Source organism: Cygnus atratus, chromosome Z (genome assembly GCF_013377495.2).
Source record: "Cygnus atratus isolate AKBS03 ecotype Queensland, Australia chromosome Z, CAtr_DNAZoo_HiC_assembly, whole genome shotgun sequence".
Taxonomy (NCBI): Eukaryota; Metazoa; Chordata; class Aves; order Anseriformes; family Anatidae; genus Cygnus; species Cygnus atratus.
The window spans coordinates 53,492,485-53,502,979 of NC_066396.1; the positions used below are offsets into that span (position 1 = coordinate 53,492,485).

General features: G+C 45.3%; 1 protein-coding gene across 2 annotated transcripts in view; it reads right to left on the reverse strand.

Annotated features, from left to right (window-relative positions):
* Window positions 1–10,490, reverse strand: part of HOOK3 (hook microtubule tethering protein 3) — an 88,645-nt gene extending 78,155 nt beyond the window's left edge. The window contains exon 1 of one of the 2 annotated variants that reach the window (XM_035564264.2): window positions 10,329–10,490. In XM_035564264.2, coding sequence (XP_035420157.1) covers window positions 10,329–10,385 — 57 coding nt within the window. In that variant the 5' untranslated portion in view covers window positions 10,386–10,490. The remainder of the gene's footprint in view (window positions 1–10,328) is intronic. The other variant, XM_035564263.2, reaches the window with a different exon arrangement.
* Between the last annotated feature and the right edge of the window lie 5 nt (window positions 10,491–10,495).

A 10,495-nucleotide genomic window follows, 5' to 3' on the forward strand; every position in this document is an offset into this window, starting at 1 on the left:
AAAAGTGACTTAAATGAGCAAGAGGAAGACAAGAACCCATCTCAGTGGCATGGATACAAATCCCTACAAGCCAGTATCAAGAGTACTTGAAAGAGGGCTGGATATTTCTCTCCTCACACATTCACCCAGTACTGTCAGTGAGATCTGCAAGTACCCCACTAAAACACATTTCACTCAGCCTCAATGCCTGGAGAAAAACAGACAATTAATATTTCTCGGGACGGTAAGCTAACTACCTGATACAGGAAGCTGTTCCTCAAATTCCAAACTCTTGTACTGACCCATACCTGTCAGAATGGGAACTGGATATCCTGTAACTTGATAAAGTGCTTCAGAAGCACTTCAGCAAGGTTTCTTCATTCATCCATTTTTCTCCAGCCATTTGGCAGCACTGCTATCTTCTGCCATACATTACTATCTTTTCTTGCTTTCCAAGATAGCAGCACACTGCATAAAGCAGACATGGCTCTCAGACAAGCAGCAGTTTTATTCACAGATTTAGATCTTGGGATGTTTTTAGTGATTATTAGGTTGTTGGACTATCCTTACGAAAATCTCAAAGATTTAACTGCAAACTAACTTTACGTTAGGCACTCAAATAGCTAAACAATGAAATGACAAGGTCTTTACAGGACTGGCTGTTGTGATTTCACACTGATGGCAAACTCCACCACACAGCTCTCTCACTTCCCTACCTCAGATGAACAGTGGGAGAAACCATGATGAAAAGAAGCTCATGGCTTGAGATAAGGACAGGGAGATTCTTCACCAATCACTACCAGAGGAAAATCAGACTCAGTATGGGGAGGTTAATATAATTTATTGCCTATCACTAGCAGACTAGAACAGTGAGAACTAAAAGCAAAGCAAAGAACACCTTCCCCACATCCACCCTCTTCCACCTCCTGCCCCGGAAAATGGGGGCTGCAGTCAGTCCCTGATGCTTTGTCTCAGCCGCTCCCTCTCAGTCCCTCCCTGCCCCTGCTCCCCGTGGGGTCCCTCCCGCGGGATGCCGTCCTGCCCGAACTGAGCCTGTGGGGGCTGCCCACAGGCAGCAGCTCTTCAAGACCTGCTCCCACACGGCTCCGTACCGCGGGGTCCATCCATCCCCCAGGAGCAAACTGCTCCAGCACGGGTCCCCCACGGGTGGGCGGCAGCTCCCCCCAGACCCCCTGCTCCTGCTGCGGGGGCTCCTGTCCACGGGCTGCAGCTCCGGCCCGGGGCCTGCTCCTGCGGGGGCTCTCCATGGGTCGCAGCCTCCTCCAGGCCACATCCACCTGCTCCAGCGGGGGCTCCTCCACGGGGGGGCTGCAGCGTGGAGATGTGCTCCGTGTGGGACCCGTGGGCTGCAGGGGGACAGCCTGCTCCACCAGGGGCCTCTCCCTGCACAGGCCGCAGGGGAACTGCTGCTGCCTGCCTGGAGCACCTCCTGCCCCCCTGCTGCACTCACCTGGGGGGCTGCAGGGCTGCTTCTCCCACACTTTCTCAATCCTCTCTCCCAGCTTCTGTTGCACAGCATTTTTTCCCCTTCCTTAAATCTGCTCTCACAAAGGCCCAACCAGCGTCACCCTGGCTCAGCTCTGGCCAGCAGCAGGTCCCTTTTGGAGCTGACACAGCAGCTGCTGGGCTCTGCTCACAGAGGCCACCCCTGCAGCCCCCTGCTAGCAAAACCTTGTCAGGTAAACCGAGTACACTGGCCAAAATGATGATTCTTCCAGGGAAATGGGTATTATTTTTATTAATTCACTTCTCATTTTACATGTACGGTTTTGGATGCCTAATACTTGAGCAAGTCAGATGTCAAAGCTCTGAAAGAACTCACTCAAAATACTCCCTTCACAGCTTACATTTTCCACAGAAACTATTTTTTTGGGGGCAGGGGGAAACAGTGCAGAAAGTAGGTGAGATACCCTCATGGCTAAAGCTAACTTACTAAAGCACTGTGAGATGGGAGAGCCATGATACCAAAAAACAGTTCTTACTGTACTATATTGACACTGACATTAAAATACTGTGAACTCAAATGTTCAAGTCTGACACATTATTAAGACACAATGAACAGAAACTCAAGTCTGAATGATGTTTGGTTTAACCATTTCAGAAACATGCACGAGAAGAAAAACTAATCTATGAACTCCCAGGGAGAAAAGGAACATATCCCTGTTTTCAGCTGAAAGCCAGATATGCTAGCTGATAAAAAAGAATACTAGAGAGCATTTGTGATGATAAAACTAAAATATAAGACCTAACACGAAGGCCTAACATTGTACACTAAAACAACATTTTTTTGAGCTTCCACCAACTTAATCATATTTTATTTAAAAGTAATACTTACCCATTTATGCTTTTTATTATTTTCTCAAAATACAAGCTATCAGTAAGTGTGGAACTGCCAGAACATGACCGTAACACACAGATTTATAGGATACACACATTCACACTCCACCAAGCACCAATGAACCTTATAAACTCAAAAAAAAAGTGCCTCTTAAGACTAGAAACACCTTCTCATGGAAAAATACAAATGGCATGGTTTATAGGAGTCCAGCCACCAGTTTCTTCTGCCAAACAGTGTAAAGACTCACATCTGTACTACCTTTAGTTGATAAGAGTGATACAGCATTAACAAGCAAACACAGGAAGCACAGAATATCTTCTGTCGTTAGCACTCTGACTTACAGAAGCCTGTATGATGATGCAAGCCATGGAATGGTGGTGTGTTAAGTTTAGTGAAAGAAGGAAAATGAAACTGTTCTCTAAAAGCAGAATGCTCTGTGGACGAAAGAGAAAATTCCTTTTTTCTAAATGAAGACTGCTACACTACTAGAGACCTGAATAACAGCAGGCAAAAATGCTCAAATTGATCCCTACTAAGATAAAGCACAAGCAGCAAGGCAAAGTCCTTTAGCTTCTTGGACAATGGTTAGACAAAAGAATTTAGCATACTAGTAGTCCAGATTTATACACATTTCTAGTATTATTTAAAAAAAAAAGATGAACACAGATGACAGCTTTCCCTTTGCAAGATACAGGGAAAGAAGAATACCTATTTAAAGCCCAAAACTCCACCTTCTTGCAGCTATAATTTAAATGAAAAGTGCTGTCTCTGTTGACAAGTGGAATAAAGAGCTCTCCTCCAAAGGCACAGAGGATGAATTCAATAGTACCAAGCTGGACTGAAATATCATCTGCACAGGCTTTCTGATCAGTGTGGAAACACACAGTCTTCACAGGATCACAGGAGTGACTTAGCACCTAAAAGATGGGATTCAGAAAGAGATTGCTGTAAGTTTTCACCAAGCTAACATATCAGACTTAACAGATTCTACAGCTAGTAACACAGATGTATAGGACACCACCAAAACTGGCATATCTTACAGTTCAAGCCTCTTCCATTTCTAGGATTTTTATTTCAGCGAACTTTTTCCTGGACTTCACAGAGATTGTTTAGGTATGCAGAACAAGTACTGTCAGAGGTTGCGCCAGTTCCATGATCCCTCAAGAAAGACCAGAGTCACTGTGGAACAAGCTGCCATCCTTCGGTGTTGTCCATACAATAAAATCAGCTAAAACACTTTGCAGTGTGGAAGTCCCATTGTTTGTTTGTTTGTTTTCCCTTGAGCACCAAAGGGGCACTAAAATTGATAAAACAACCATAATCTGTTGCAGTTAAACAAACATATTGATACTCGTTTCTACCCTGAAATGAAACTATGGGTACCTTGACACCATGGCAAACAAGGTCATTCAAAGGATTGTCTCATGCAACCCCAGAACAGAAGAAAGGCCTATTTAATACTTCGCAGCTCTGGAATCAATTAAATTATTTTCCCAGATCTTCTAATGCCTCTCATGCATGGTACGGATGCACAGCTGGTATCTAGCTGAGGTGTCTAAACTTAGCCATCCCGAGAGATGTAGCTCTGAACAGTCAACAGGACTTCTACAGGACACAAAGCACTGCAAATAATCTTGCAGCTAAATGATGTGGAAAAGCCCTACCAATTTCAGGGCTGAAGCATATTATCATCAGCTTTATAATGCATCCACTTGTGCAATACTTGCTCCACTACATGCAGCACCCCAGAACCATTTCCTGCATGCCTCCACTGAAGAGCCGCCATTGCTTTACAGCCCAAGCTAGCTCGTTCAAACTCCCGCTCTGTATCCATTCAGAAGCTTTTGCCTGCCACTTGCAGGAGTGTAACGCTAGCTCCTCCGAACTTAGAGAGCTTCTCTCTCCATCAAAGCCCTCCTCTTCCTTTGCATGTTATCTTGTGTTCATTGGCATGAACAAGAAGCACTAGGGAACTCACGGGAATGCATAAGTCACATATGGCAAAGCGAGGCAGCCAGGAGAACAGCATGTGCCCGCTCTGCATGGCAGAAAACCATCACCAGCAGGTTGGAAAGGAGTTAATCCCCTTCCCCGTGCAGCAGGACCCGCCAGGCTGTTGGCAACAAAAGCCACAAAAAGGACACTACTACCCTCTTCCCCTCGCTTCCAGCCACGCATTCTTGCCTTAACCTTGTACTAGTGTAAGCTGTTGTATGGCCAAACCTTTTTTTGTTGTTTTTAATTCGTGAATTGGACTTGCAAATTAAATTGCTCAAGCAACCCTCAACTTTGAAGTTGGAAGAAAACCAAAGTTGGCTAAGTCTCTCTGAAGCTGGAGGAAAACCAAAGCTGGTTAAGTCTCTCTGAACTGTCACAGTACCTCAGCTCACTCAAAAACACAGACATCAATAAGCGCAATTGAGTCTTGGGTCCTTTTTCTTCTCTCCCCCCTGCTCCACAATTTCTGTCTGCAATTGCTCTACCAACATCGAACACATCACAGCAAAGACTTCTGACGGTCCAGGAAGAACACAGCATCAGAATATTCATATTCCAGTTCAAATGCCTTAAAACAGTCTCAAAATAAAGACAATGACAATTGTGCCAAATTCCCAATTTAAATATTCACCGATTGACTGTTTAACTATTTCAAAAAGATGGAAACAAGCTCCTCTCCTCACCTCCCACTTCAAGATTAACAAGCTAGCAGTTGTTTCCTTTGTACTGATTAAGGTTCACGGTTCTCTGCAGAAAAACCTGCTTCTTCTCCTAGCAGGATCTCACAATCCCCCTGGAAAAGTGAGGGGGCAGAACTGAAACCGAGCACATGCTGAATCACATCAAAACGCTGTGTTTTTTTTTTTACTTCCAGAGAACCACTGATTGTTATGAATGTGCCACCACTATACAATGGCTCTTCAGAAAGGAGTGAATTGAAAAAAAAGGCAGAATTTGTGACAAGGCCATGAAGAACCAGAACCTAACACTGATAAAAAATGCACACATGAAGAATAATGTCTGCAGTTACCAAATTCTGTGTTTACCCTGTCTTCCTGTTGTTGACACATTTGAGACTTAAGAGGAAAAAAATAACACATACAGAATGTATTTTATCATCTTTAATTACGATATTCACGCATTATCAGCCTTGTATCAGCTGTTCGCAGTCTCTAAGGGAAGTTGTTCTGCCCCTCCTTGACCTCTCGACGACAGGTCAAAAAATCCCTATCACCCAGCAACAGTGCTAGATACCCCAGCTCCTTCCAACACAGTAAATGATATGCTCAGAACATTGGCCTCTCAGACAACCACACCTAAAAGAGAGCAACAACAAACTCTTTGACATCTTAGTGAGAGGTCATTAAAAGAAAGAAAGGCAGCCCAACCTACTGGTCTGCTGCAGCGGATAGAGGGGCTGTGATCAGCCTGTGTTCCACAAATGCTGGCAAAGCAAGCTCAATGTTTTCCTCCTCTGCCCGAACAGTAACATCTTCAAACCCAACTATTTTCTGATCTGCTGTCACCACCAGAATAACCAACCACTCCTGACCTATGACGGTTTTTCTTCAACAGGTAAGAGATGCTGATGCGATGATATCATCAGAAGAAAATTAAAACCCTACAGCTTTGTGGTCGATCATCAAGGGTTGAAAGAGAGTTTAAACAGGCTGAACTTGTTTCCAACGATCTTTGCATCCATAAGAAATCAGATGAGTACTTAAAAGCACAGATGCACAAGGATCAAGGACAGCATAGTATAAAAAAAGGGATAATTGAACAGGAAGGGAAAACAAGAGTTTCACTAGCAAATTCTGGCAGCTTTGATCCTCTCCGAAAAGGAGGCCTAAACAGTGTTTACCAGCAGCCTTCCTGAAGAATCAAAATCTCTGTTTCTGCACTTGTTTACATGGTGTCTAAATTTCCAACCAGCACAGGCAAATCCTTCCAGCTGGGGAAAAGGCAACAGGCAGAAGACAGAGATACGCTGTACTGCGAAGATAGTTCAGCCAAAAAGGAGAAAGGTCAAAGAAGTGATACCACATAAGTGGCCAGATGTGTTTTTAAAATGCAGGAAACGAAAACAGTGGCCTTGTACAGTATTTACAAAATTCACACTTACAAGGTTTTAACATGTCTACCAGCACATAGATAGCATATCTATTTGGCCTTGAGAAGAGAAAGAAAGCAGGCAAGCTGGCAATTTGGTGGAGGCAGCGTATGGCAAAATAATAGTTACTTAACGTCATGAAGGAAAGAAAGTTCATGATACCTTTACAGCAACCTGCTACCTGTAACCACCCAACAATGACCTCTTTGGGGAGTCGTGCTGTTTATATACCAATGCTAAGTAATCTTTTCAATATCAGACCTTATAAGTTCTGTGTAAGAAAACTTACCAGATTCCACAGCAAAAAGCCTGTACCCATCACACTGATTTCAGCTACAGGCATATTACAGTGCAACTGCCACATGCATGTTTGACAGCTCTTTGTGTTTTAAGACATGACTCAGTGATGCATCGGAGTGAAATGCACTCCCAGGACCACACAAAACGCAAAACAATCCAAGTGTTCTCATGTGGACCCGTCACAAGTTTTGACTAGAAAAGGTGGTGTGAATCTGTATTAGATACGCTGAAGCAATTTTAAAAATCACTGCAGCTTTACCTCACAGCCTCATTTTTCTAGACTGCTTTGGCTGCAGCACTGCCTGGATAACTACACCACAGCGCCTAGAATAGTCTCAGAAGAGGCTTCTGGGATATTTTTGGTAGGGTAACAGTTCTGCAATTACAGCAGGCTGCAAAAACTGCTGAAGTATAAATACCAACTTTGAGACAACAGTAGTTGGGTCCCAGTCCTTCACTCGGCTTCACCCTAGTTGCTACTACCCTGGCTGCATCGAAGGATCATCACGGTCACCTGCTGAAATGGAAGGAAGCAAAAACTCTCCTGGCTTAAAATTCTGAAAAAAAAGCGATTCAGGAATACACTTGGCAAAGCTCTCAAAGAGCTAGAAGTCTGAAAATTACATGCCAAGCTAGACTGCAACACAAAAATGGGGTGTGAGTGAAATATTAAAGAATAAACCAAAACATATTTACAGGCAAGCAGTTTGGTCTAGCTTAAACAAACCACAACAGGAATCTCAGCCACACAAGGTGAAAGACGTGAAGGACATCCCCAATCTTTAAAATCACAGGTTGGCAGCGGGAGGAGCAGTTTCATCTCACCTGTGTCCGTGCCAGCAAACATCCAGTTTAGGCTGAACAGGTTCTCAGACCTGTGGAAAGCCTTATCTGCTCTACTTAAAACACAGACAAACCAGTTCACGTACTTCTATGTGAATGTGAAGCAAGCAATCTGGGAGGTTAAACCAGTTCTTAAGAACAGACGACTTCCCTGGTACAATGGAAAAGACTGGCCATCTGAGGCACAGGTAAATGGTGATTAAGACAGATCTATTTTCCCATCTAAATGAGCGGTTTCCCAAGCATCATTATGGGACTTGGGAGAAAGGCCAGGCAAAAAAGTCCTTGTTTATACAGCTAGTTTCACTGAGGGCTAAACATTTCACCGCTTTTTCTTCCTTTTTGCAAGTTTTGCCTGTCTTGGAAGAAAGTGAAACTACTACTTTTTTTTTTTTTTTTTTTTTTTAAAACAGAGCCAATTAAATGTCACATTCATACAAAAATCCTGAAATTGCAAAAAATAACACAACCCCATATGCTCCTTTAAGAAATGTGCTTACTAATTCCAATGCTTTTTAAGAAGTATTTACTAATGTTTCTGTTCACCAAAAAGCCAGCAGTTAGTTTCTTGAACATCCCAGTATTTAATGGGGTAGAAAGGGTGGAAATGTAAAGGAATCTGCATGGACCACTACCACAGACTTGACTGGATAGATGCAGTTTCAGGGCCAAAGACAATAAATGCTAACTACTGCCCAAATATGTCATGTAGCCATATGGCTGAGTAATAACTCCTATAGATGGTCAACCCCACAAGACCTTTTTTTTTTCCCCACTGTTGTGGTAAAAATGGAAAGCTTAGAGAGAAATATCTACATTTTCAGGGCAGTTTTCTCTCCCAAGGTAATTTTGTTTTCAATGGCTTAGATTTTAAAGGAAGTGCAAATTATTTTCAAGGGTAACAATGAAGTTTTGTAATTGAGACAATTGATTTGTTAAGTGGCATTATCAAATGCAGCATGGAAAAAGAAATTGCTAGCTGTTTTCACTGGTTTTTACCATAATGCAAGAAAAATCAATATTAGCTTTTACTAATGTGGAACAGACTTTGTATTGATATACTTGTCCTCCTGCTCTCCACAGACAAGAGCTGGTGACTCTTACTTTACTTTCTACCAAAGTAAATAATCCAGCTCCCACCGGATCTGAACACGTGCAGAAGTTGACAAGACAGGCTTTCAAAACACACACGAGCCGCTGTTTGGTACCATATTTGGTTGTACAAAGAATTCTTTTGGGGAGTAGGGAAGCAGCCGCTGCCTTGTGTCTCTGCATTTTGTGCTTTCCCTTGCTAGCTAGCCAATACCTTAGCATTACAAGATTTTAGAAGTAATTCCACCGAAATATTAACACCTAAAGATGAAATTTGAATGGCACACTTACGTAACTGCAAATTGGAATATTTTTTGTTTTAAAATTTTCTCAGACTTGACACGGATTTCTAGAGAGATGCTACGCTTCATAAATATTCTAAAGTCTAATTATTTTGTCAAGTCTTCGACTGGATAATGGGTAGGATCAACAGTTCAAATCACTATAGACCAATACGCTACAAGAGAAAATTCAATCTCTTTGACTGAAAATTCCGCAGCAGCTCACGTGTTTCTGGCACAGTAGCCTCATGCTCAAAGGAAAGATCTGGTCTGTTGGCGACCTGGGAATCTGGGGAGTTCAGAAGGCGTTGGGAACGTGACCATTTGCTAGGCACGCATTTAAGCTTACGCTTCTCCCAGGAGCATGGCTGCTTTACTGCCAGAGCGCACCAGTGGAGCGTATCTAGAACAGCTAAAACAAAAACACAGATAAACTAGCAGCACACATCGACGGACCTTCCTCCATCGCCCCCGGTACGCCAACCTCTTTCTCCTTGCTCTGAGCCCTTCTTTGCCAGGATTCACAGACAGCCACTTCCTCGTAAATTCTACCACTAAGAGGACTTTTCATTCCCAGCGCCTGAGAGAGCAAAGCATGGGAAGCCTGCAGCAGGACGAGGGGGCCAGCCACGGTGGAAACACAAAGGCTGGCAGGGATGTGAAGGAAGGAAACAGAGAAGGAGTTACTTATTTCTTCTGACCTGCGTAACGCAGTGGGGCGGCCAGGGATCTGTGTGTGTATATATATATATATATATATATATGTATATAAATATGTATATATTTATACTGTTGCCCACGACCTCAGGCTGCTGTACTTTCTGGGCCACCTGCTCACCTCTAACCACCGTATCTCCCTTGCTCCTCTCCCTTGGGATTTCGGAGAGGAGCGTGCCCTGCCGTTTCTCGGTAACTTCACCATCCACCGCCGCAGCTCTGCCCAGCCGTGAGCTCGCACGATTTAACAGCCTCTGAAGGAGCGGACACGTTTCAGCAGCCCGGCTTCACGCCGCGGGCATTCACCCGGCGGCTCTGCCGGCGGAAGGGGAAGGAGGCGCCCCGCACAATGGCTCCGAGCCGCCACCCGCTGCGCCCGCACCACAGCGGCACAACTCCCGGGGCGAATCCCGGGCGCCCACGGTTCCCGGGGTGGGGGGGGGGGGTGGGGGGGGCTGTGGGGGTGAGGCAGGGGTGCTCACGGCCGGGCTGCGGGGCAGGAGGCCGCGCTGGGCCCTTTGTTCCCTGCAGCGCCCCGGCGGGGACGGGGGCGGAAGAGGCGAGGGGGGAGGGGGGGGTGGGGTGAGGTAGCTCCCGGGCGGCTCCGCCAGGGCTCGGTGCTGCGGGGCGGCGTTGCGGGGGCACTCACCCAGGTGAGGAGGCTCTCGCCCAGCTCCGCCCGCTCTAGGCTCTCCACGTTGAACATGGCGGGGCGCGGCCCGGTCGGTTCCAACGGCGGCGGCGGCAACGGCGGCGGCCCCCTCCCTCCCTCAGCCCTCCCGCCCCGCCCTGTCCGCTCCTGTCCCGGGCCGGGCC